A 27,947-nucleotide genomic window follows, 5' to 3' on the forward strand; every position below is an offset into this window, starting at 1 on the left:
ATGTTAGAACAGACAAAGAGAAACTTAATGGTAAATTACATGGTCTCATAAAATTTACATAGTAACTTATTAATATATATATATATCTGTATATTGAGACAGAGTCTCGTTCTGTTGCCAGGTGCCAGGCTGGAGTGCAGTGGCGCAATCTCGGCTCACTGCAACCTCCAGTTCCTGGTTCAAGCAATTCTTCTGCCTCAGCCTCCTGAGTAGCTGGGACCACAGGTGTGCACCACCACGCCCAGCTAATTTTTTGTATTTTTTAGTAGAGACGGGGTTTCACCAGGGTCTCTATCTCTTGACCTCGTGATCCACCCGCCTCAGCCTCCCAAAGTGCTGGGATTATAGGCTTGAGCCACTGTGCCTGGCTACTTATTAATATTTTTACTCTATTTTCCTTACTGGGGATCATTGTATTTGTATAATAGTAAAATCTATAAATGCCTTGGTATTTAAATTTGTGTAACTTAATATAATAAATAATAAATGCATTCAAAATAGCCAGGGAGTTAGACACATTATAGTAAAAATGAGCTTATAAGGGAAGGCTGCCATGTCTGTCATTAGCCAGAAGTAATTTAGGTTGCCAAGTAATATAGGCATTGATTTTTTTTTAAACTATTTTATCATTTAAAAAATTTATTCCACTCTGTTTCTAAAATGTTGTCCTCAGTACCCAAGCCTCTGTGTCTTGAAATAAAAATTTGATCTTAACCAGATCTCAAGAATAAATTAACTGCTTCCTGTATTGGTAACGTAGGTATGACAGAATTTTTTTTTTTTTTAATTCACTTTGTGCTCATATTAAACCAAAATTAAGTGTATAGCTCTGAGAAAGAAAAAAAAACATGTAAATGAACATAGATAAAACAAATATAAAAACAGTTATATATAGTAAACTATGTTGCTACTTGGTGTCTTTTTAAAAAAAGATGTAAATATTTAAATATATGGATTTTCTTAACCCAAAATAATAAGACAATGTAAGATAGGGAGTAAACAGATAAAAGAGTAAAAGAATCACATTATGAAACAAAAAACAATGTGCAGCTGTATATCCTGGTCTGCACTTGTACAATGGGGATTCTCTTCACTTTATTGTTATTAGAATTTTCCTTAATATTTTGAAAACTGTTTATTTCTTGATTTTTATAATTGCATCAGTTAAGACTTGTATTGGGATACTCTCTAAACAGTGGCTTAAACAAATTAGGGATTGTGTTTCTGACATGATAACACTAAAAGTATACTATCTAGGTATGATATTGGGCTTTAAGATACCCTTAGAAACCATGGTTCTCTTATCTTTCTACTTAGAGTTAAATTATACTTCTTGCCTTATCATTATATTATGACATCTCCATCTGTAGTGACTTCCTCTTACATCTAACTGACCAGGACTGTGTCAAATATATGTAAATGAATAGTTCTGAAAATTGCTACTCCAACCATAACACTAATCTTTTAAGTATAAAAATTACTCCAGCTCTCCTATCTTCAAGTGAGGCTGTGAAATAAATTTTTTTTTTTCAGTTGGGCATATTAGTGCCCTGAAACAAACTAGACTTCAAAAAAATGAGGAAGAATTAGAGAATAGATACTTGGTAGGTAAATAGTGATATTTGCCATGATATCTAAATAGTAACCAAATGGATAAGCTCAATCTTTAACTGTTTTCTGACTCCTGTGAAGACAAATAATAATGAAATGGAATAACTTTTTAATCAGGAGTTTCCTTGAAAAAAAAAAAATTTCAGTGGTTCAAGGAAGTCTTTTTTTTTTTTTTTTTTTTTTTAAACGGAGTCTTCCTCTGTTGCCCAGGCTGGAGTGCAATGGTGCAATCTTTGTTCACCACAGCCTCTGCCTCCTGGGCTCAAACGATTCTCCTGCCTCAGCCTCTCCCGAGTGGCAGGGATTACAGGCACACGCCACCATACCCAGCTAATTTTTTTGTATTTGTAACAGAGATGGGGTTTCACCATGTTGGCCTGGCTGGTCTCGAACTCCTGACCTTGTGATCTGCCCACCTTGGCCTCCCAAAGTGCTGGGATTACAAGTGTGAGCCACCACACCCAGCCTCAAGGAAGTCTTTAAAAAAAAAAAAAAAAGTTGTAGTGAGAACATGAGATCTACCCTCTCAAATTTTTAAATGCACCATGAATTGTTGTCTATAGGAACAATGTTGCACTATGGATCTGTAGAGCTTATCCTAATTGCTTGACCGAAATTTACTGTCATTGATTAGTAACTCCCCATCTCCCCCTCACCCCAGCGCCTGGTAACTGCCATTCTACTATTTGATTTTGTAAATTTGGCTATTTTAAATACCTCATGTAAGTGGAGTATTTATCTTATCTTGCAGTATTTATCTTTTTGTGACTGGCTTATTTCATTTAGCCTAATGTCCTTAAGATTCATCTGTGTTGTTGCATGTTGCAGAGTTTTCTTCTTTTTAAAAATTGAATAGTGTTTCATTCTGTATATATATCATATTTCATTTATCCATTCATCTGTCAATGGACATTTGGGGTTATTTTCATACCTTGGCTATTGTGAATAGTACCATAATGAACATAGGAGTGCTAATGTCTCTTTGAAATCCTGATTTTAATTATTTTAGATAGATACTCAGAAGTGGAATTGCTAGTTCACATGGTAGTTGTATTTTTAATTTTTGAAGGACTTGCCATGTTGTTTTCCATAAGGACGGTACCATTTTGCATTCCTACAATTTGCAAGGGCTCCAGTTTCACCACATCCTCACCACTTGTTGTCTTTGCTTTTTTGATAATAGGCAACCTGACAGGTTTTGTGGTTTTGATGTGCCTTTCTCTGATGTTTAGAAATGTTGAGCATTTTTCCTGTATCGGTTGGTCATTTGTATGAATTCTTTGGAGAAATGCTTATTCAAGACCTTAATTGCGTTACTAGTTTTTGCTATTGAGTTGTAGTGGTTTCTGGTACGTTTTGAAGCCTAATCCCTTATCAGATACATGGTTTGCAAATATTTTCTGCCATTCCATATTTTACCTTTTCACCCTCTTGATTATTTACTTTGCTGTGCAGAAACATTTTAGTTTGATGTAGTCCCACTTGTCTATTTTTGCTTTTTGTTACCTGTGCTTTCGGTGCCATATGTGTGAAATTACTGTCAAGACCAGTGTCATCAAGCTTTTCTCCTGTTTTCTTTTAGCAGTTTTACAGTTTTAGGTCTTACATCTAAGCCTTCAGTCCATTTTGAGTTGATTTTTTGCATAATGTAGGAGACCAGTTTTATTCTTTTGCATGTGAATATCTAGTTTTCCCAGCAGCATTTGTTGAGGAGACTATGCTGTCCCCATTGTGTATTCTTGGCACCCTTTTTGAAGATCAGTTGACTGTATACATGTAGGTTTATTTCTGGGCTCTTTGTTCTGTTCCACTGGTATATATATGTGTGTATTAATGCTAGTGCCTTACTGTTTTCACCACTGTAGCTTTGTAGTATAATTTGAAGTCAAGAAGTGTGATGCCACCAGTTTTGTTCTTTTTCAAAAAAAGAACAAAAAGATTTGACTCGTGGTCTTCTGTGGTTTCATATAAATTTTAGTATGTTTTTCTGTTTTGTAAAAAATGCCATTAGGATTTTCATAGGCATAGTATTAAAACTGCAGATCACCGATATGTCTTTTCAGAAGTACAAAATAGATATAAATTGCCCTATTTGTGGATTTTTCTTTTGTACTACAGGAGTAGTAAAAGTTATTCTGCATATTCTTTGAATTTGACTTATCTATCCTGGAGAAATATTATATATGCATAAGATGTGGTTAAGAATGCCTACTTGTGCATTATTGATAATAGCAAACATCTGGAAGTGACCTAAATGCCTGCTAGTAAAGGAAACTGGTCTGACTGTGTAATTTTCATACAGGAAATATGGTACAGCTCTTAAAAGGAATTAGTCAAATTTATGTGTAATAACGTATTTACATCCACAAGACATTGTAAAATGAAGAAAATCAAGTTGCAGAACAGCATATACAATGTAGAATTACAACTCTTAATGTAGAATAACTATATAAAAAATTTTTAATAAAAACATGAAATAATCATAAGGTTTAAATTAACACAGTTTGTTAATGTATGGTTATTGTGTAGGGTTCGCGGTGTTCTTCTGATGCCAATATGCTTGGAGAGATGATGTTTGGCTCAGTAGCAATGAGCTACAAAGGATCCACCTTAAAAATTCATCAGATTCGGTGAGAGGTTTTCTGATTTTTTTGTTATTGAGTCCATTTTTAGATATTTGGGTTTTTTAAAGAGAGAATTTTATATGATCTTCACTCAGATTGAGCTTGTCATACTCCATTTAAAATGTTCTGTGATTTTAATGCTACTTCATGGCTCTCGCAGCTATGCTGTGAAACCTCTGTGACTTATACATTTTTATTTGTAATAAATCCAAAAAGTCATTATATTTTAGTTTTGAGCCCTGTCTTTCTCTTTTTCTTCATAGGTCCCCTCCACAGCTCATGCTCAGCAAAGTGTTTACTGCACGGACTGGCAGCAGTATTTGTGGAAGTCTCAATACGTAAGCGCTTGTGGATACGGGGGAAATGTATTACTTTAGATGTGCAAAGTATGAAAAGTAACAAACGGCTTTTAGGACTGCAGCCCAAGTTCAGATTTTCTCTCTTTCCTTAAGTTTAAAAGTTCATAGAGGCCAGATTTCACTCTCAATTGCATTTGGTTGAGAAACAGGAGAGGTGGTTTCTGTTTCTCTAAATTGGTAGAAGCAATGTCTGCAAGTAAAATGTTGAATGGATTTCCGTCTTAGGTCAACTTGCTGATTTTTGGTTTTGTGGTACCATGCTGAGTTACTACAGTCTGTAGGCTTATGCTCTTCAATTTTCAGACCACTAAGAAATTAGCCCTGCAGACAGGACTGACCTAGGTCAGCCATATGGATATTAGACATAATATATACAGTATATAATGATAACCACCAGGGTATTACAAGCTATTAATGCAAAGAGTGGAATAGTGAAGCTGAAACAAAGGCAGGCCTGGTGTCAGGATCATGCGCCATGTGCCAGAACCTAATAAATTATAGGGGCTAAAGTTAGGCAGTAGAAGACCCCAGAGAGAGATTTTGCAGGTTCCATATCAGAACAATGCTCGTTGGCTAGCCAGAGCCTTTGGGAGTACCCCACGGTCAAAGGCAGCAGAAGGCAGCAAAAAAAACTACTCCAAACTACAGATATTCTCTAGAGCCCCCATTAATTGTTAGTGGTTTAGAAAGACCTGTTTGGCAACTCCATCAAAAAGTGGGTGAATGATATGAACAGACACTTCTCAAAAGGAGACGTTTATGCAGCCAGCAAACATATGAAAATAAGCTCATCATCACCGGTCGTTAGAGAAATGCAAATCAAAACCACAATGAGATACCATCTCAGGCCAGTTAGAATGGTGATCATTAAAAAATCAGGAGACAGGCCGGGTGTGGTGACTCATGCCTATAATCCCAGCATGTCTCTGAGGGCTGAGGCAGGTGGATCACAAGGTCAAGAGATCAAGACCATCCTGGCCAACAGGGTGAAACCCTGTCTCTACTAAAAATACAAAAATTAGCTGGGCGTGGTGACGTGCACCTGTAGTCCCAGCTACTTGGGAGGCTGAGGCAGAAGAATTGCTTGAACCTGGGAGGCAGAGGTTGCAGTGAGCTGAGATTGTGCCACTGCACTCTGGCCTGGCGACAGAGCAAGACTCTGTCTGAAAAAAAATCAAGAGACAACAGATGCTGGAGAGGATGTGGAGAAATAGGAACACCTTTACACTGTTGGTAGTAGTGTAAATTAGTTCGATTGTGGAAGACAGTGTGGTGATTCCTGAAGGATCTAAAACTGGAAATACCATTTGAGGCAGCAATCCCATTACTGGGTATAGACCAAAAGGATTATAAATCATTCTATTATAAAGAAACATGCACAAGTATGTTTATTGCAGCACTGTTCACAATAGCAAAGACTTGGAACCAACCCACATGCCTATTTGTGATAGACTAGATAAAGAAAATGTGGCACATATACATCATATACATCATGGAATACTATGGAGCCATAAAAAAGGTTAGTTCTTGCCGTTTGTAGGGACGTGGTTGAAGCTGGAAACCATCATTCTCCACAAACCAACACATGAACAGAAAACCAAACCCCAAATGCTCTCACTCATAAGTGGGAGTTGAACAATGAGAACACATGGACACAGGGAAGGGAACATCACACACTAGGGCCTGTCAGGGGATGGGGAACTAGGGGAGGGATAGCATTAGGAGAAATACCTAATGTAGATGACAGGGTGATGGTTGCAGCAAACTACCGTGACACAGTGTATAACTATGTAACAAACTTGCACATTCTGCATATGTACCCCAGAATTTAAAGTATTTTTTTAAAAAAGGACCTGTTTGGAAGAGTTTTATTAGCTAAATTTCTAATACTTGTAGCTTTTTTTAACTTTTAGGCAGGAAGGAAAGTGGGAGGTGTTCTTTAAAATATTATGGATACTTTAAAAAATCTTGAAGCCAAAAATATAGAGATTAGAGATCTACTAAAGTAGAAATTAAAGATTCCATGTTGGAATCACTGATGTTAGCCATGATCACCTGAGTTTTTTCATCTCTTCTAAATGATAATTCCTAAAATCTCTAGAAAGGACATTTTGCACTAAAAGCATAAAGTACTTTTATTTTCGTTATCTTGAAAGAGTCACTAAAAGAAATGACATAGGTTATTTGTAATATATTAGACTAAAAACAGTTTTTGGATATTTGCCTAATGATGTAGTCTCCTCCTCTTCCTCCTAGCTTCTACCTCTCCTTACCAGATAATTAGAAAATATTTTTAGGTCCAAAATATGCGGGGAAACCTTGTTTGTAATCTAAATCAGGTTAGCAGCTTTCTCCTTTAAAGATTCAGATAGTAAATATTTTTGGCTTTGTGAGCCAAACAATGGGTTACAGTTTCTCAGCTCTGCTGTTGCAGCATCAAAGAAATCATACACAGTACATAAATGAATGGGCATGGCTATGTTCCAATAAAACTTTATTTACAAAAAGAGGTAGTAGCAAACTTGATCTGGCATTCAGGCCACAGTTTGCCAACATCCTATTTAAGTAGTTATGTTAGTTAAGTTATAATGATAATAGGAAGAAACTGTTTTTGCACTTAAAATTTCATTAGGATGTACAGAGAATTGCCATTAAACCGTAAAACAAATTTGGAATTAATTTTTTTCTCACCCTCCATAGGCTACAAGATAGTCTTGAATTCATCAATCAGGACAACAATACATTAAAGGCTGATAATAATACAGTTATTAACGGACTGCTTGGAAATATAGGTAAATGGCTTCCTTGATTTTATAAGTTTAAAATATATGAACAGTATAGGAAGTGTTTTTTGAAGTTATTCCTTAATGATAGAAATCTGTTATGATAACAAAGAATTTCAAATACTGTAAATGGAAGAGGCATTTAAGTTGCCAGTATCTCTTACATTTGTTTTATTTGGAAAACATATTTTTCATATATTTGAACATAATATTTATTTTTTATCTGATTAAGAGAACTGCTATAGATGTATCTAATTTGTCTTCATTATTTTTCATTGTTAAATTTGATGCATCTTTGAAAGATCTGTCAGTGATAAAAAAGCCCTTACTAGTTCCTTTGACTATTTCAGCCGAAGAAGACTATTACACCTTCTTCCTTCTCTTTTCCATAAACACAAAAGTCATTTTAAAATGATGCTTGTTTTTGTCACCTGTAATTCAGATGAGCAGATGTTTAAATTTGATATTTCTTAAAAGATTTATTAGAACAGTTTATTTAGTACTTCAGTTAGCTGATTGTTGTTATTTAAATTCTGCATTTTACAGTGACAGACTCTAAAATTTCTGGTCATTTTTTTCTAGACAGCTCAACTGAACTGCTGCTGTATTGAGATATTTCTGGTGCATAAAAAGCTGTAGTAAGCCAAAGGAATGAGATAGCAATTAGATTAGTGTGAATATTTCTCTCATTTTCTGTTTAGTAAGAACTTTTATTTATAATTAATTTAAACAAATATTTGTAGAAAACAGAGTTTTTTCTTCCAACTTGAGCTGTGTGACATCCTCTTGTTTATTTTTTTATAGTTTGTGTTTATTCAAATGAGCAGTCACTTATAAAACATTTATTACTGTGGGCTAGTCATAGTGTTAGGCATATACTTTTTAATGTGTGAGTGTTATAGAAAAATAGAAGTTCTGCTTTTTCTTAACTTGCTTGATTACTTCATTGATTTTAATAAAAGAAAAATATGACAAATAATGAAATCTTTTTTCTTTATAATTTGATAATTTTCAAAGCTCAGAGGGCTTGTTGAATGTTGAAAGTCATTCATAGGGTTTTTTTGTTTGTTTTTGTTTTTCGATACGGAGCCTCACTCTGTCACCCAGGCTGGAGTGCAGTAGCATGATCTTGGCTCACTGCAACCTCCACCTTCCAGGTTCAAGCGATCCTCCTGCCTCATCCTCCCAAGTAGCTGGGACTGCAGGCATGCACCATCATACTTGGCTAATTTTTGTTTGTTTAGTAGAGACAGCGTTTCGCTATGTTGGCCAGGCTGGTCTCGAACTCCTAACAGCCTCCCAAAGTCCTAGAATTACAGGTGTGAACCACCATGTCCCAGCCAAAAGGAATTCATTATAATAACACAAATTCATTATTACTTATAAAGGTAAATTATACTGTGGAGGCTATATACTTGTTGTCTCTTTTAAGATAGAGTAGACGATCCATTTTACATACTACTGACTTTACATATGAGCAACATTTACTTGCACCCTTTTTAATTGTGAATCAAGGACTTTTTTTGTGTGTATCATTTTTTATTTCTTTCAATTTCCAGTCAGTCAGTCAGTCAGTCAATCAATAAGTATGTGGTGAGCACCTGTAATATGCCAAGCACTCTGCTGGCCCCTGAAGATACAGTGGTGAACCAGATATAGTTCCTGCCTCAGTGGATTTATAGTTGGTGGAATTCAGAAAAGTAATACAACAATTACAGTATACTATAGTAAATTCTTAGACAGAGTTAAGAACAGGGTGTGATAAAAATAAAGGGAAGTACTTAATTCAGTCCTGGAGAGTCAGGGAAGGCGTTCTTGAGGACATGAGGCCTAAGCTTGAGGGATTAGCCAGATGGTTAGGGAAAGAAATGTTCTATGAAGCAATATTTGTACACAAAGCTAGGAGCAAGAGATCATAGAGTATGGAAAGAATGTGAATAAATCAGTATGTATGGAGCACCGAGTAGGAGTAAAGTAAATGAAAAGAAAGAATGGAGCAAGAGCTAAATCACAAAGGATACTATAGGCCACACTGAGGAATTTGGACTTAATGCTTCATGTAGTGTAGTTGGGCACCAGTGCAAGTATGTTGGTTTGGGTCCATCACCTGTTTTTTTCACAGGTGCCAAAGACAGGATTAAACATGCAAGAATTGTATTAGGGGAAGTGACTATGTAAAGGAAAATGAGGAACATGCTGGGAAAGGCTAAGAGACCACTGAATTGTGATGTAAGTCTGACCATGAGTGAAGGAGAGAGGGATAGAACATTGACTGGAAGTATCTTAGCTTGGTATACAGTTCAAGGGAAGTTTGGCAAGGCCCTGGGAAGTATTTGAGTCAAAGGTGGTTGTCAGAAATGTCCTGTACCTCCCCAAAATGGGCCTGCTTTAGTATACCTACTGTGTTCACCCATTGGCTGGGAGCAGCCTATCAGCTATGTGTCCTTGTGCAAATGTGGCAATGGATTTCAGAACACAGCAGCAGGGGTTCTTAATCAAACAGACTCTTTATAGTTGGAGATCTTTGAGATACATTCTTGAGGCCGTGACAGAGGGATTTTCAGAATTTAGTAACACAATCAGATTATATTTGTATCTGCAGAAGAATATCCTAACTGCAGCAGGAATGGATTCAGGTGAGCAAGTAGGATTGAGAAAAGGCCCATATTAGAAGGCTGCTCATGGTAATCCAAATGACAGATAATGGTACCTATAGTAAGTTAGTGTGGGTGGGGATAGTTGAGAAATTCTTTTAAGGGAAATAGAGTGGACAGGATTAGCTAATTAGATAGAAGAGGTGAGGTCAAAGGAAGGATCAAGTTTGGCACTTTGCTGTCTGTTTAATTGCATGGGTATTGGTGCTATTCACTGAGGGGAATAGAAGAAATCAGAATTGATGATTTTAGGTTTAGGCATGTTCAGTTGGAAGTATTGGGATATCCAAGTGTAGAAATCCATTGTTGTTAGCTAGTTAGTTAGGTATATTGTAGTATTCTCTTTAACATAAAAATGGATGAATGTTTAATAATTTAAAAATAATAGAAGTTGACCAGTTAGCTGTATCTTCTGTAGATCTGAGAATCATCAGGACCTAAATTATAATCGAAAGCATAGGAATAGAGGTTGACCTAGGAAATGTAAAGAATGAGAAGGAAAGATTGTTGAAGATGGAACCCTGGGGAATGCTGGCTTTAAGAAGGGGTAGAAGAGAAGCACACAAACTGAGACTGAGAGTGAGGGGAAAAAAATACAGAGAGTGTGTTATCATGGGGAAAATGTTTACAGTATAATATAGTCAGCATCAATTACTGCTATAAGGTAACATAAGATAATATGGACTAAAGCAACAGGAAGCCTTTTGGTGGCCTACATGAGCAGTTTCAGTGGGGAGAATCGACGCCAGAATTGAGAATACTCAGAGGTTAGACCTTTGTCCAAGATGCAAATAGTCGTACTCAAACGTTTTGGTTTCAGGAGCCCTTTACACACTTAGAAATTATTGAGGTCTGCAGAGAACTTTTGTTTGTATGTATTACAACTATTGATAAATACTTTATTAGAAATTTAAAAAAATATTTAGCAAATCCTTGAAAAATAACACTAACATCCCCTTTCATGTTATTACAAACCTCCAAAAAATTAATGAGAAGAGTGAGATTGTTTTACATTTTTACAAGTCTCCTTAATGTCTGGATTAGGGTACAGCTAAATTCTCATATCTGTGTCTGTATTCAGTCTTTTGTGATATGTTGTTTTCATTGAAGTGTATCAAGAAAATCCAGTCTCACACAGATATGTAGGTGGAAATTGGAGGACTTCACAGACCCCCTGAAAGTCTCGGAGACCCCCAGGGGTCCTTGGATGATATTTTGAGAACTGCTGAACTGCTGTAGGATTAGATGTATGGAGGGAGGTGGAAGAAATTTGGCTATGTTTAAGTGTTGATAAAAGGAAGTTATAAGGAGGATAAAATTAAAGACTAGAAGTTACAATTCACAGAAGTTTTTGAAGAATAAGGGTTTGGGGTCCTAGCTGACTTACAGTTAACTTAAGGGAGGAAGGAACTTAGGATTTTTTACTAAGTCCCTAGCACATAGTAAGACTTGAATAGCATGACTGCTTAGGCAGGAAAGAGGCAAGGATGGATGAGAATTAGAGTAAGTTTTGAAGCAGAATAATAGGAAAAAAAGGGTTCCAGTCTGGTTAATTCTACTGTGTGTATGTGCATATATGCATGTGCATACTCTAGGAAACAAAGTTTTATGCTCAGAAGAAGAGGTAGGGAAGGAGATAAAAGAAAGTAGATAATTTCTGAAGTAACTAGAGAAAGAAAGCTAGGGAGAATTAAAGAGCTGACCATTGAGACATGGAAGGATTGCTATACATGTGCTATAATTATAGAAGCTCTTGTTACAGAAAAATAGTATCTGTTAGCAATTTGAAAACTACAATTGGCTGGATACAGTGGCTCATTCCTGTAGTTTCAGCACTTTGGGAGGCCAAGGCAGGAGGATCACTTGAGCCCAGGAGTTTGCGATCAACTTGGGCAATGTGGCAAGACTTTGTCTCTACTAAAAGGTTTTCAAAACTGGCTGGGCCTGGTGGCATGCACCTGTTGTCCTAGCTCATGGGGAGGCTTGAGGAGGGAGGATCACTTGAGCTCAGGAGTTCAAGCTTGCAGTGAGCTATGGTTATGCCATTGCATTCCAGCCTACATGACAGAGCAAAATGCTATTTCAAAAAAAGAAAGAAGAAAAATAGAGTTGTCACTTTTTAAAACAGAAAGCCTCGTATTCCATCCTAGATAAATGTCCTACATGGCTATTTAGACTATTTTGATTAAGCATAACTAACAGGTAACCCAGCTGCTTGCTTTCAAACTATAATGCCATTCTTGGGTCTTCAGACTACAGTTACCTTTTCTTGATGAAGCATGTGGCAGCCACTTCTCTTGAACAGCTGGGAGTCTGGTCCCTGATGAGCTTCATTTGTGTTCCTTCTTCCATGGTGGCTGACTTCTGGTTTAGTAACCTTGGTTTCTTCCATTAGTTTGTAATTTATCACTGGTTTAGAAAAACCAATTTTTAATTTGTCAGTAAGATCTCTTTTCTGGTTTTGCTCTCTGTTGTATGCTGTGTGCCAAGTGCATAGGTGGTTTTCTCCTTACTGCAATTGTATGAGCATGCTATAATATTAAAACAACTTTTTAAAAAATAAACTTATTTGGCAAATATCAGATTCAATAGATAACATTATTGTACTTTTTCAAATCTTTGAAAATACTATTTCACATTAGAAAGGATTGAACATTTAAAATAATTTTTACCTTATATAGCAGAAGCTTATTTTTACTATAAATAGATTTATTAGTAAAAATACATGAAGTTGTTGTTTGATAATCATGACTAAAGAAACACCATCCTGTTTCAAAAATGAGAAGACACCTTGAATTATTCTTAGTTTAAAAGTTTCCATCCATATCTGTTGGTCTGCTCCTGTGCTGCCTTAGCTCACCTTTTTTCCCTGACGCATTGTGGCTTCTCTAACAGTCCTCTTTCATGTGTATTTTACGTTTTTGCCATGTAGGTCTTTCACAGTTCTGCAGCCCCAGGCGGGCATTCTCTGAGCAGGGTCCGCTCCGCCTGATCAGGAGCGCCTCTTTCTTTGCAGGTTTGCGATGTGCTGTGTGGGTAGACTAGTTGGTGTGCCCCAACGGCTAGACTGTAGTTAAGTTGTGGAAACAAGAGAGTAGATGAATGCATTTGTTGAGGTTGCGGTTAAGAAAACATTGCTTTAGGAAGTATAAGAACTTGATTGCTTTCTACTGAACATGTTCTTAAAGTTTCCAGACACTGAGTTATCAGTAAAATTGACATTTTTATGAAATTTCAGCTTGCCATTTCTCTCATGGCATAATGCTTTTAACTTTAGAATCTGAAACCAAAACTTAATATGAACTTTATTTCTCAAGGTACCACTTGGAATTTTTAATGTGACACTGTCTTGTTTCCATGGCTGAGTAGCTTTTGTACCATAGTTCACCAATTGCAGAAAATTATCCTATCTTGTTATTATTGTAAAGTTTCTGATCTACACTATTCCATAAGAACAATTTTTCTTGGAGCTAGGATTTAGATGAACAAGCACCACTGTAATGCTCTGTAAAAAGCATATATGACTATATTTGCTTATATAATCAAGTTGATGATTGTAAAGTATGTCCATGCATATATATCCAGCATTCTAATCATAGTCCTTGTTTTCACACATTTTAGTGGGTTACAACCTTTTAGTGGAAATTATTAGAATGTAAACACATTTTCTTGTCATTGTTTTCAAATTGGTGTCAATTTAAACCTTTTCTTCATTAATATTTTCTTTCCCTATAAATATTAGATGTAAACAATATGTATTTATAGAAAACTTGGAAAATATTTTTAAAAGGCAAAAATAAAATATATGTTAGTCATTTTATCAGCCAGAAATACCTGCATTTTTGTTTTTTTTTTTTAACAAAATTGGGATCATACTATTCAAACAAATTTCTCAAAACAAATTTCTCAATGTATTATGGAGAATTTTGAAACATACATTGTTATAGGCAGAAACAGTGTAGTGAACTGTGATATACCCACCACTTAGACCCAGCAAGCACTTATACTGTTCAGTAGCTTGCTTTTTTTCATTTAATAGTATATTATGAATATCTGTCATTGACTATGCTTCTAAAATATGACTTCTAGTCACTCCTTGCTGCTTTAGATATTATGTTTTAGATTCTCATACTGTGTATCAAATCTTCACAGAGCTCTCAAAGCTTGTTCAACTGAGTAATAGCTCTTGGTGTTGGGTTGGTGCCATGCTATTGAAAAAAATAAGGGAATGCAATGAGATGAGCATGATTTTGTTTGCTATTTAAAAGGAGCTGTTCATCCAGCTTAATAGCAATATATTTTATAACTGACAGTTTCATCTTTATTTATAGTTCACAGCAACCCAATGGACATGCCTGGAAGAGAGCTGAATGAGGACAGAGACAGTGGCATAGCACGGTCTGGTAATGTCAGGTTCTTGTATTCAGTTTTTTATGAGATTGCTGTTGGCATTGATTTTCTTTTTTATCTCTCCCTTGTATTATCAAATTTGTTCATATTGATATTAGCCTTACAAGAGAACTGTGAAAAGAGCAGGGCAAAGTCTCATATATTTAACATTTTTCATGTTTACTTTTAAGTGTGCTCAGTAGAATAAAACCTGGATGAACTAAAGCCAGAATAAAGTATATTGGTTAAAGCTTAGTATAAGAAGAAAAGCATTGGTCAGAAGACTGCTTGGAAACCATAAAAACACACACACACGCACGCACGCACGCACACACACACACACACGCTTATATTTGCTTGCTGCTAACTAGAATTTAAATTTTCATATTGTCTCTTGCCCAGAAAAGCATAGGCATTTTGAACCAATGTTACACTTTTTTTTTTTTTTTCTAGCAAACATTTATTGAAACATGGTGGACATTAAAAAAATTAAAGCCCAGAGTCTACCCTTAAGGAACACAGAAGTATGGAGTCTACTGGGAGAAAAATTAGGAAAATCATCTGTCATAGTTTATTGTGTGATATGTTTAGTGATAGACCTGTGCAAAGAGCTTCAGAGAAAGGGCAGCACACTTAGCCTGGGCAAGGGGCAGGGATGCCAACAATGCTTTACAGAAGAATGATGATTGAGTTGTATTTTGAGAAATAAATAGCAGTTATCTAGGGAAAAGCTCAGAAAAAAAGGCATTTTAGCTAAAAGGAAAAGTGTTTGTTGGGGCCCAGAGAGCAGCATAAGTAAAAGGAGGAGTAATTTCAGATTTGAATTACTATTTGATATGAGAAACTTAGTTCACTGTGATAGTCATCATATGTTGTTTCTTTATATGGCTCTGCTATCAAAATTGTTTTATGATTCAGTTTTGAGATAAATAAAAAATCTAACCTTGCCATATGTTGTAATCCCTAGGTGGGTATTAGAATAAGAAGGAGAAGTTTTAAAAACAAATTCCAGTGCCTAAACTTTACTTCCAAAGACTCTCATTTAACCTAGAGAAAGGGTTAGGCATCTGTATTTGAGAAACAAAACAAAATGTAAAACCTAACACCTGATTCTAAAGGACAGCTAAGGTTGCCAACCACTACTTTAAGAAGAAGAGCTTGTGTTTTTCAAGTAATCTCATCTTTCTTTTCTAATTGAGTTCCTTATTTTTTGTTTTAAGGAATCTAGAGTATATTTATCTTAATACCCTTTGCTTCTATGTGATCTAGAGGTTTAGACTTCCCTGGCAGGAATTTAATTCTCATTATTTTATTTAAGATTTGAAAGATGATAATTTATCTATACTTATATTATTTGTAAGTTGAAGCATCTGGCTAGACTGATCTGTTACGCTGCTTCAAGTTATTGGATTCATATATCCCATTTAAGTTAATGTGTGTTTTCTTCTTTTTCTAATAGGGTTATTTTTAATATTAGAATGTAGTAAAATGTATTTTTTCCAAACTTAAGACAGCATTTTATTTTTCACTGAAGTCATACCCAGATTTAGTTGTACATACCCAATATTGGATTATAAGGCTTTATAATACTAATTGATAAAACGTGGTCTATACAAGAAAGTAATTTAGAATGAGTTCATTGATGGTCTCCATGTTTGCATGGCACATACAGCTTTATCCTCTACCATTGAATTTGTCAGAATTCAAATGAATAGATTTTTGTAATGAAAGTCTCTCAGTTTTTAGTGCCGGTGTCCAAAATAATTTATCATTTGGCATATACCTTTTTAATAGTAATGATAATACTTTCCTGTTTTGAATATACATTTTCAGTATGTGCTTATGATCATAAAAGAAGTCTAGAATATTGCCAAACACAAGCCCTTAATGGCAGGTCTTATCCTCTCTAAATCCAGTGGGGAAAATGGGAGGACCCCTAGCTTAATGAAAAATCAGCAGTTGTGGCTCTTAACATGTCAGGCAATAAACATATCTTACAGATTTCAGAGTGTTTTGGGAAGGGAATAATCCCCAAGGTCAGGGGATTGCAGCCATTACAGAGTGGAGTCTGCTAGGATGTGTTTATCACCTTGGTACTCCAGAGAGCATTCTTTTTTGGAATTTATTAAGTATAGTCATGATTCGTAATTAAAAGTGGTAGGTTTGACTGCATGTGCACAGGTGATCCATGAGTATTTGTAAATGACCTCTTTAAATGCCATTCAAACACTTATTTTCAAATATAGCTTGTTCTTAAAATCCAGCTGCTACATTGTTTGAATAGCATCAGATTTCCTTTAATTTAAGAACTAAAAGGATTCAGCTAAGTTATGGGACAGTCAGTCCAGTGGCCAAAGGGTTAATGCCTTGTTGCAAAGTATAATTTTATTTTGGAGTCCCTGGAGGAGAATGCCAAAAGGGGATTGTCTGAGTTTTTTGCTGATACATTGTTAATATATGATTTTTCTCCTCTGAGACCTTGCTCCAAGAAGGATGTGTTTTTTTTTAATGGACATTTTAGAGGCTCATGAAGCAAAATAAAGTTTAACTTAACCTATTTGTAATTTTGTTAAAAGGAAATTTGTCATTATGCTCAGTCATTACTGATAACTTGTTCTTCTGACTTAACAGCATCTCTCAGCAGCTTGCTGATCACTCCATTTCCTTCTCCAAACTCCTCACTTACACGAAGTTGTGCCAGCAGCTACCAGCGACGTTGGCGACGCAGCCAAACAACAAGTTTGGAAAATGGAGTATTTCCTAGATGGTAAGTTGGAACTTTAAACACAGAACAAAATTGAATAGTTCCTTAAACACAATTTTATATGGGTTTCTTAGAGCCTGGACTTGCATTCTGTGTATTTTAAGTTTGGAACTGAAAACTTAAAATTTATTACCTTTTAAAAATTGTGGTAAGTTATACATAACAGTTTACCATTTTAACTATTTTTAGATGTACAGTTCAGTGACATTTATTTAAGTACCTTCATACTGTTGTGCAACCATCAATACTATCCAACTCCAGAACTTTTTCCTCTTCCCAGCTGAAGCTCTGTATCCATTCAATGTAACTCCTCATTCCTCCCTCCCCTTCCCCTTGTCACCACCATTCTGTTTTCTGTCTCTATGAATTTGATGAACATAGGTATCTTGTATGAATGAAACCATACACTACTTGTCCTTTTGTGTCTGCCTTATTTCAGTTAGCATAATATCTTCAAGGTTTAGTGATGTTGTAACATGTGTCAGAAATTCATTCCTTTTTATGACCAAATAACATTCCATTGTATATACATACCACATTTTATTTATCCATTTGTCTATTGATGGACACTTGGGTTCCTTCCACTTCTTAGCTATTGTGAATAATGCTGCTATGAACATGAGTGTGCAAATATCTGCTCAAGTCCCTGTTTTCAATACTTGTGGTTATATACCCAGAAGTAGAATTGCTGGATCATATGGTAATTTTGGTTTTAGTTTCGTGAGGAACTGTCACAGTAAACACTGTTTTTCATGGTGACTGTACCATTTTACATTCCTACCAGCAATGCACAATGGTTCCAATTTCTCCATATCTTCACCAGCACTTATTTTCTATTTTTTTTGATAATAGCTATCTCAATGGGTCTGAAGTGGTTTCTCATTGTGGATTTGATTTGCATTTCTTTAATAATTAGTGAAGTTGAATATCTTTTCTATTCTATTCTTTTCTTTTTGAGTCACCCAGGCTGGGGTCCAGTGGCGCAGTTACAGCTCACTGCACTGAAGCCTCAACCTCCCAGGCTCAGGTGATCATTCCACCTCAGCCTCCCAAATACCTGGAACTACAGGCTTACTACCATGCTTGGCTAATTGTTTTTTTTGTTTGTTTGTTTTGTATTGCATTTTTTTGTAGAGATGGGGTTTTGCCTTATTGCCCATGAGCCCAGAGCTCCTGGGCGCAAATGATTTGCCTGTCTTAGCCTCCCAAAATGCTAGGATTACAGGCATGAGCCACACAACACCCGACTTGACCATCTTTTCATGTGCTTATTGACTACTTGCATATCTTTTTTGGAGAAATGTCTACTTAAGTCCTTTGCTCATTTTATATTTGGGTTTTTTTGCTTTGTTGGTGAGGTGTGGGAATTCTGTATATATTTTAGATATTAATACCTTATCAGATCTACGATTTGCAAATTTTAAAAAAAATTCTGTGGGGTGACTTTACTCCATTGATGCTGCCCTTTGATGCATAGAAGGTTAAATTTATATGTAGCCCAGTTTATTTTTTTTTTCCTTTGTTGACTGTGTTTTTTGTGTTACATCCAAGAAACCATTGCCAAATCAATGTCATGATGCATGATGCCTTTACCCTTTGTTTTCTTCTAAGAGTTTTATGTTTAGGTCTTTGATTTATGTAATACATGTTTTGATATTTCAGTTTTTCATGTTTTTATTTTGGCGAGGTAATTCATTCTTGAAAGAGTTTTTTAAATCTACATTAAGTACAACTGTAGACACTAAAAATTCTTGTTTTCTCCTCTTTTTCATTTCCTTTATTCATTCATCTTTGACTTAGCTCCTGAAATCAAAAACAGAGACCAGTAGATTCTAGAACAGGGAAAAGAGTCTGTCAGACTCATCTATAAATCTTAAAATATAGACACTTTTTGGTTAATTATGAATTGGAATTATCTGCTTCTTTAGTAACTTCTAATTGGACAAAAATGTTCCCAATCTGACTCTAGTAAAATTTTTACTAAAACATGAACCTGAAAAAATAGCTGGTAGATTCCTTAAAGAGATACACAGCTGGTACAAAATTATGGGTTTGTTTGATAAAACAACAAAATACGTTTAGCTTGTCTACATTTAATTAGCAAGAAGATTGAATTGTGATTTCAATTATTTTTATTTTTTAAATTAAAAAAACATTTATTTTTAAGGTCTATAGAAGAAAGCTTTAATCTCTCAGATGAAAGCTGTGGCCCTAACCCAGGAATTGTGAGGAAAAAGAAGATTGCAATTGGGGTAATCTTTTCATTATCCAAAGATGAAGATGAAAATAACAAATTTAATGAATTCTTTTTTTCACATTTTCCTCTCTTTGAAAGCCACATGAACAAATTAAAGAGTGCAATAGAACAGGTAAGCATAGTTGTTTATGTCTTTTCCTTTTGAAATCTTATTCTCTCGATTAAGCATTATGTTTCTTTGTTTGGCAGAAAAATTGACAGACATTGTGCATGTGCCCTATAAAGTGCTCTGGGGGATGCAAATAGATTGAACCCTTTTTAAGGTGCTTACTCTCTAATAAATGATATAAGATCATTCATCCATTTGTTCTGTAAATAAATATTTGAGGGCCTAAAATGTGGTAGACACCATTCTACCAACTAACAAGAAGTGATAAAAGCAACACTCTGACCTCATGGGACAACAAATAAACATATGAGTTTAGATGTATGTAATAAGTGTTGTAGAGAAAAATAAAATGGAGAAAGGTATATAAGGAACCCTAGAAGGAAGAATTACTAATTTTTATAGGCTAGTCAAGAAGGCCTCTGATTAAAAGACATTGGATATGGTCCAGAGATATGGAGGAAGTGAGCTACAACCATCTGGATCAAGATATTCCAGGCAGAGGCAAAGGCCTTACTGCAGGGGTAAGCCTGATTCTTAAGCAACATTAATGAGGTCAAGGTGCCTGGGTTGAAGTGACACTAGATCATGTAGGGTCTTATAAGATACCATTGTAAGAATATTAGCATTTATTCTTACAAAAGTATGAAAGATGGGAAACCTTTGGAGGGTTTTGAGTGGAGGAAGAATGACATTGTTTATGAGAATCACTCTTACTGATGGTGGATAATAGATTTCAATTAGGATACTGTTGCAGTAATCCAGGTGACAGATGATGAATACTCAAACCATTTTAGTGATAGAATTGTTAAGAAATTGTTGGATACTGGATATATTTTGAAACATATACATGAAAACAGAGCCAGTGTGATTAGCTGGTGGACTGAATTGGCATATGGGAGAAAAAACAATTAAGGTTGACTCTTAAGTTTTTTTATCCAAGCAGTTAGAAGGATGAAGTTGCCAGCATTGAAGTGAGAAAGACTACAAGTGAAACAGATTTGATGAAGGAAGATGGATTTTTTATATTTGTGTCCTTGGAATCCAAGTGTTTTTATGAGTCTAGAGTTCACCAGAGAGGTGATGAGTGTATAGATAGTGTTTAAAGCCATGAAACTGCTTGAGATTGGCAAGAGAGGACAGGGAGTGTTAAGCCTGACTTGTGGTGCGTTTCAACATTAAGAGTTCAACGAGATGAGAAGGAACCAGCAGAGGAGAAGGAAAAGGATTGGCTATTCAATTAGGAGAAAAAACAAGACTGTACTCTTTTGGGGAAGCCAAGTACAGAAAGTATTTCAAGGAGGAAGTAATCACTTTCGTCAATTGCTGCTGAGATAGTATATATAATACAAATATGTAAAGTAAAAAATTTGTGAAATATTAGAATGTAAGCTAAAAAGGAAGGACAAACAAAGTTTTTTCAGAAATTCAGAGGAAAGTGGCCAGGCACGGTGGCTCACGCCTGTAATCTCAGTACTTTGGGAGGCCGAGGTGGGCGAATCACGAGGTCAGTAGGTTGAGACCATCCAGGCCAATATGGTGAAACCCCATCTCTACTAAATACAGAAAATTAGCCGAGTGTAGTGGCGAGTTCCTGTAGTCCCAGCTACTTGGGAGGCTGAGGCAAGGGAATCACTTGAACCTGGGAGGCGGAGGTTGCCATGAGCTGAAATCATGCCGCTGCACTCCAGCCTGGCAACAGAGCAAGTCCGTCTCGATCAATCAATCAGAAATTCAGAGGAAAGTGAAATGACTTCCTGTTGGGAAGAAGTTTTGTTTGGATTGCACTTTGAAGGATGTATGGGATGTTTTGAAACATACAGTTCTGAAAATTGGATATAGCAGAATAGCAACAAAATTTATATTCTTGCCACCCAAAGGGAACACAGTAACTCATTATTGAAAAATCTTATTTAGGCCTTTTCTATGCATATTGTGCTTTTACTTGGTAGGGATTGTGCTATGCCCACATTTTTCAAATTATATGCCCATTTTTAAAAACTCAGATTGAGCAACCTGTCTCTATTAAAAATTTTTTTTAAATTAGTCAGGCATGGCCAGGCATGGTGGCTCACACCTGTAATCCCAGCACTTTGGGAGGCTGAGGCAGGTGAATCATGAGGTCAGGAGATGGAGACATTCCTGGCCAACATGGTTAAACTCCATCTCTACTAAAATACAAAAAATTAGCTGGGCGTGGTGACGCATGCCCGTAGTCTCAGCTACTTGGGAGGCTGAACCCAGGAGGTTGCAGTGAGCCGAGATCATGCTACTGCACTCTAGCCTGGCAACAGAGCAAGACTCCATCTCAAAAAAAAAAAAAAAAAACTAGCCAGGCATGGGGGTGCACACCTGTAGTCTTAGCTACTAGGGAGGCCAAGGCAGGAGAAGCACTTGAGCTCAGGAAGTCAAGGCTGTAGTGAGTTGTAATTGTGCTTCTGCACTGTAGTGACAGAGTGAGTCCCTATCTCATAGTAAAATAAAATAAAAATCATTGTCACGTACACATTTCTTAAGTTATTGTAAATGGTTCTTACATATATTTTAGTAGGTCTCCTCAATTTAAGTAACAGTTTCCCTGTTAGGCCATTTCTACTGTTTGACAATTGTTGCTACCCTATCATTAACATATTGGTGAATTTACCAGATTATTTTTTAGAGGAAATTCCCAGAAGTTGAGCTCATAAAATCAGTGGCTGTCACCAAAATTTGTTACAACAGTCTGTGGAGAGGAAAGGATATGAAGAGGAATAGTGAGTGGTACAACTGGCAAAGTTAATGAGGACCTGATGACAAAGAATGTGGAGTGCTTGCCAGAGAGTTCTGACTTTGTCTTTAAGGCTGTTTGCAAGTTGTACTTTGGTGAGATTAACTTGGCGGTGTGTTTTGTGTATGGCTGCTGAAGGGAGCACTTGGCAGTGTGTTTTGAAGAGACTAGAATAAGAGATGAGAGGTGGCTAGACCAGTTAGAATAGTTTAGAAAGCAAAGGATGTAACTCAATAACTCATTAGTGATTAAGGATCATCTGCCTCTAGAAAAGACATACATGTTAGTTGTTCATATTTAATATGTCAGAAAACAAATACTTCATTAGCAATACTTTTTTATTGAACATATGAGTAAAGGCTATTTTCATTTACCTTTTCTTAAAAGCTGGATACTGATTACATTTTCTTCAGTTGGCTATTCTCACATTTTGTAGTCTAGCCAGAGTCATCACACACAGTAATAAGTTGGGGGTGAACTGACATTTTGAGTTATTTGGAGAAGTATTTCAGGCTTTGTATAAAACTTGAAATAGGCATTATAGAACTCATTAAAGATTACTTTGCAAGTGTTTTCATGTTTTAACTCTTTGACAATTCTGTAACGTAAAGCAGCAGTCCCCAACCTTTTTGGCAACCAGGGACCAGTGTTTTGGAAGATAATTTTTTCATAGACGGGGCTGGTGGTGGGGGAGTTGCCATGGTTTTGGAGGCTTTAGATTCTCGTAAGGAGCGTGCAACCTAGATCCCTTGTATGCACAGTTCACAACAGGGTTTTCGCTCCTATGTGAATCTAATGCTGCCACTGATCTGACAGGAGGTAGTGCTCAGGCAGTAATGCTTGCTCACTCGCTTGCTGGACCCAATTCCTGACAGGCCACTGACAGGTACTGGTCCATGCCCCAGGGGTTGGGGACCCTAACCTAAAATGTACATTGTTAATGCTTATAGTTTGGATATTTGTTCAATTGTTGTATCCCATGTTTTATTAAAGCTGAAAGATGAAATTGAATGCTTTTACATAAACGAATGGGAATTAATAATTTTTAAAGTTCTATAGTAGTTACTTAATGATAGAATATTAATAAGAATAGAATATAATAGTGAATAGTGCACCATCTAAAGAAGTTACCTTCTAGGGCCAGTTTTCAAACTTTTTTTTTTTAATAAAAGCTGTGGATTTTGTTTCTGAGTACCTTGGCAACAATTATTTTGAAGTCTTCTACCTCTTGAGATTTGTGATTTAATTTAAAAACAGCATTGCTGATAAGATTAAGGAAGAACACTGCCAAATTCTAGCAAAATAATATTCACTTCTTTATAAATTGCCAGTTCTTAACAGTTTGAAAAATCATAAAGTATGTTTCACTTTCACCCTCTGAAGCTTTTAGATGTGTAGGAACATGATTTCTGGTCTGAAGTAGGCTGACCTCTTAATATGTTTTTTAAACAATATTTAATCACTTTATAATTACATAAAGAATATAGAATTAGGCTGGGTGTGGTGGCTCATGCCTGTAATCCCAGCAATTTCGGAGGCCGAGGTGGGCGGATCACCTGAAAGGGCAGGAGTTGAAGACCAGCCTGACCAATGTAGAGAAACCCCATCTCTACTAAAAATACAAAATTAACCGGGGGTGGTGGCACAGGCCTGTAATCCCACCTACTTGGGAGGCTGAAGCAGGAGAATTACTTGAACCCAGAAAGCAGAGGTTGTGGTGAGCTGAGATGGTACCATTGCACTGGAGCCTGTGCAAGAAAAGCAAGACTCCGTCTCAAAAACAAACAAACAAACAAACAAACAAAAAACCAAAAAAACAGAATTACATTCTCTTTGAAAAAGTGTAAGAGATTAAAGTTCTTTTTGTACTCCATATCCTAATCCTGATCCCCTTGCCGTCTACCTAAGTTAAGGCTTTTTAGCCTTGGCTAAATATATTTTAAGAAAGCAAATATTGCTAATACCTTCAGATATCTTACTGTAGAATCTTTATATTCTTTTTTTTTTTTTTTTTTTAGGCAGTCTCACTGCATCACCTAGCCTGGAGTCCAGTGTCATGATCTCAGCTCATTGCAACCTCAGACTCCTGGGTTCAAGCAGGCCTCATGCTTAGCCTCCTGCGTAGCTGGGATTACAGGTGTGGGTCATCACACCTGGCTAATGTTCGTATTTTTAGTAGAGACAGGATTTTGCCATGTTGACCAGGCTGGGCAAAATTTTTAAAAAGAGTTAACAGAAGTGTTATCTGTGAAATATAAGCGTAAAACCATGAGCTGTTGTTACTCAGTTATTATGTCTTGTTCTGTTTGAGAAAAAGAAGTTTTTTGTAACCCAGAAACAGCAGCAGTTTTTTTTTTATGTATTGACAGTCTGCAGTTTTAAAAATAAGAGATTGAAAACAGTTGAAAATTTTTAATTTTGTTCAACCATTCATTAAATGTGTAGAAGAGAAAGCTACAATAAATGCATTTACCTTCTTTATTTCTCAATAAGAATTTTGGTAGAGTGTTGTGTAAATATGTGACTCTGTCTAAAAAAGACTCTTTTCCATGTTTTGCTCATGATTGACATAATAATTAACTATCTTAATGATTGTTTTCAAGGCTATGAAAATGAGCCGGAGATCAGCTGATGCCAGTCAGAGGAGTTTGGCATATAATCGAATAGTTGATGCCCTAAATGAATTCAGGTACATATTCCCCAGCTTTCCATAATGCAGTTATTCATAGTGTACACAGGAAGATTTATTTCTTTAATTTGTTCTAAAAAATTTAATTTCTTTGTCCTATAGTCAAATGAGGGTAAAATTTAGTAGACCATTGGCGACTATGTTATTACATGTCAGATGTGCTTGAGAGTCAAGCACATTGAGAGCCATCAGTGGTGTGTTTTTCAGTATTGGGCCATTTGACAAGCAAATATGACCACGAAAGACCCTTGTTCTAGCAAAAGTATGCTTTGTTCTTTCTTAGGCTCCTAGATGTAGGGACTGTTAAGTGTTATTTAACCAGTGGTAGTAATCAGATGTTCTTGAATACATGAGATACAAGGATATATGGATATAAGGACATGAACTGGATATGCTAAGTGGCTTTGTTGCTTGATTCTTTCTCTAAATATGGCACAGTGAATAGTCCTTCTGCCAGGGTTTTCTGGCTCAACAAAGCTTGTACCTGAAGCCCCAAAAATTGCTGTAGCTATCTTCTAACTATATGGCAAACATACATATTACAAATGATCTAATCTTGGGAATTATCTAAGTGACTAATATGTCTCCTTTGAAAGAGGCTCGGTTTAGGTCTACTTCATCTTCTCAGTCTTTCCTTCTTTAGAGAGATAGTATAGCACTGGGTGAATCTGTCAGACAGAGTTGGATTTTAACCCTGGCTCTGCCACTTACTACCTGTGGTGATCTTGGGCAGGTGCATTAGTGTTTTTGACCCCTAGTTTTCTAGTATAAAATAGGTAAATTCAGTTTAGTAATAATCTATTAGATTGTTATAAGGATGAAGTGAGATTGTATGTGTAAGGTACTTAGCAGAATGCCTAAGAATAGTGGTACCATTTTTTTTTTTTTTTTTTAATTTTTAGGTAGAGTCTTGCTCTGTTGCCCAGGCTGGAGTGCAATGGCGCTGTCTTGGCTCACTGCAACCTTTGCCTCCCGGGTTCAAGTGATTCTCCTACCTCAACCTCCTAGTAGCTGGAATTACAGGCATGTGCCACCATGCCTGACTAATTTTTTTTTTTTTTTAAGTTGAGACGAGGTTTCACCATGTTGGCCAGGCTGGTCTTGAACTCCTGACCTCAAATGATCCTCTCACCTCGGCCTCCCAAAGTGCTGGGATTATAGGTGTGAGCCACTGTTCCCAGCCTATGATAAACATAACCTACAGCAGTGCTTCCCCAACTTAAGTCACTTACATCATATCTTCACAATTTTGCCAAATTTACATTATCATGTATACTTTTTAAATGTAGTGTTTCTGGGTTTTTTTGTTTTTGTTTGTTTTTTTTTGAGACGGAGTCTTTCTGTGTCGCCCAGCTGGAGTGCAGTGCACTGCAACCTCCACCACCTGAATTCAAGCGATTCTCCTGCCTCACCCTCCCTAGTAGCTGGGACTACAGGCGTGCACCACCACGCCCAGCTAGTTTTTGCATTTTTAGTAGAGACAGGGTTTCACCATGTTGGCCAGGATGGCTTCGATCTCTTGACCTCGTGAACCACCCACCTCGGCCTCCCAAAGTGCTGGGATTACAGGCATGAGCCACTGCACCCAGCTATGTTTCTCTTCAAATTTGACCATCTTTTATACCTAAATAAATTTATTTCAACATGAAACTTCATTATCCTATATAGGGAAACAATATCCTTTACCATTATAAGCTAGCTATAAAAATACATTTATAATAACTAAAATTAAAATTGTGTATCTGGTCTGGGTGTGGTGGCACATGCCTGTAATCCCAGCACTTTGGGTGACCAGTGCGGTTAGATTGTTTGAGCTCTGGAGTTCAAGACTAGCCTGGGCAACATAGTAAGACCCCGTCTCAAAAATAATAATAATAAATGAGTATTTGTATACCACGTTGTGTACACTGTGTAGCACTGTGTAAAGTTTATTATTACCAGTAATCTATGTATTTGCTTTTAGAAAAACTATATTTTTTAATTGACAACTCTGTAGTCTTTTATTGTGACAGGGATCTTCTAGGTTGTTTGTTTAATAGACCATCACATCTTGGAGTGAAAGGCTGTTTTAGCTAGTAAAACTCTGGGATTGACATGATGAAATTGTAGGCATGCCATATGTATATCTAAAATTTTAAAACTTTTAAAATATATAAAACTTTTTTAAAAGCTGAGCTAAAGAGTGGTAGATTTAAACTGAAGAAATTTACTTTATGACTATTGTGTAATAATCATTTACTCGACTCAATTATGGAGAAGGACAATAATGTCTATTCATTCATTTGGTTTATGCATCATAATGTTTAGGATAAAAGACATGAAAAGCTAGTTAAATAAACCTTAATGTTCCATACAGTAAACTCAGTGGTTAGGGGAAATGTGAAGAAAAACATAGAGCATCTAATTTAATTTATATTATTTTTTGTTATTAGAAGGAAATAATTCGCACAGGAAAAACTATATTTGAGATGATATTTCGGCCATATATGTTAATTTTATTTTAACATTAATTTTAGGCATTTCTTAATTTATTATATGAAGCATGCTAACGAATAATATAACATTTAAATTTAATATTTTTATTGTAAAAATATATAACATTTAATTTTATAAATCATTTCTTAAGTGTACAGTTTAGTAGTGTTAAGCATATTTACATTGTTTTGAAATAGATCTCTAAAACTTTATCATCTTGGGACACTGAAACTCTAGTGATACAGTAATCAATGTGGTTTCGTTTAGTTCACTGGCATCTTCACTCTATATCTGAATTATATGCAGAGTTATTCACAATTTCATTTGCTTGTACATAAACCTTAAAGGTTTAGATTGTCACATTTTTGGGCACCATTTATGATTGAATAAAAGCATTATATAAATTTTTTTTTTTTTGAGATGGAGTCACGCACTGTCGCCCAGGCTGCAGTGCAGTGGTGTGATCTTG

General features: G+C 36.1%; 1 protein-coding gene across 3 annotated transcripts in view; it reads left to right on the forward strand.

The window, feature by feature from the left end:
• The window catches only part of FNIP1 (folliculin interacting protein 1), a 153,681-nt gene that overhangs the window by 64,461 nt on the left and 61,273 nt on the right, over positions 1-27,947 (forward strand). For 2 of the 3 annotated variants that reach the window (XM_032246404.1, XM_032247151.1), the window contains exons 4-11: positions 4,141-4,241; positions 4,499-4,573; positions 7,295-7,386; positions 12,964-13,047; positions 14,363-14,434; positions 17,052-17,187; positions 19,352-19,553; positions 24,918-25,003. In XM_032246404.1, coding sequence (XP_032102295.1) covers positions 4,141-4,241; positions 4,499-4,573; positions 7,295-7,386; positions 12,964-13,047; positions 14,363-14,434; positions 17,052-17,187; positions 19,352-19,553; positions 24,918-25,003 — 848 coding nt within the window. The remainder of the gene's footprint in view (positions 1-4,140; positions 4,242-4,498; positions 4,574-7,294; positions 7,387-12,963; positions 13,048-14,362; positions 14,435-17,051; positions 17,188-19,351; positions 19,554-24,917; positions 25,004-27,947) is intronic. The other variant, XM_032247779.1, reaches the window with a different exon arrangement.

This window comes from Sapajus apella, unplaced genomic scaffold (assembly GCF_009761245.1).
Source record: "Sapajus apella isolate SASKATOON/1434 unplaced genomic scaffold, GSC_monkey_1.0 scaffold1, whole genome shotgun sequence".
NCBI lineage: Eukaryota > Metazoa > Chordata > Mammalia > Primates > Cebidae > Sapajus > Sapajus apella.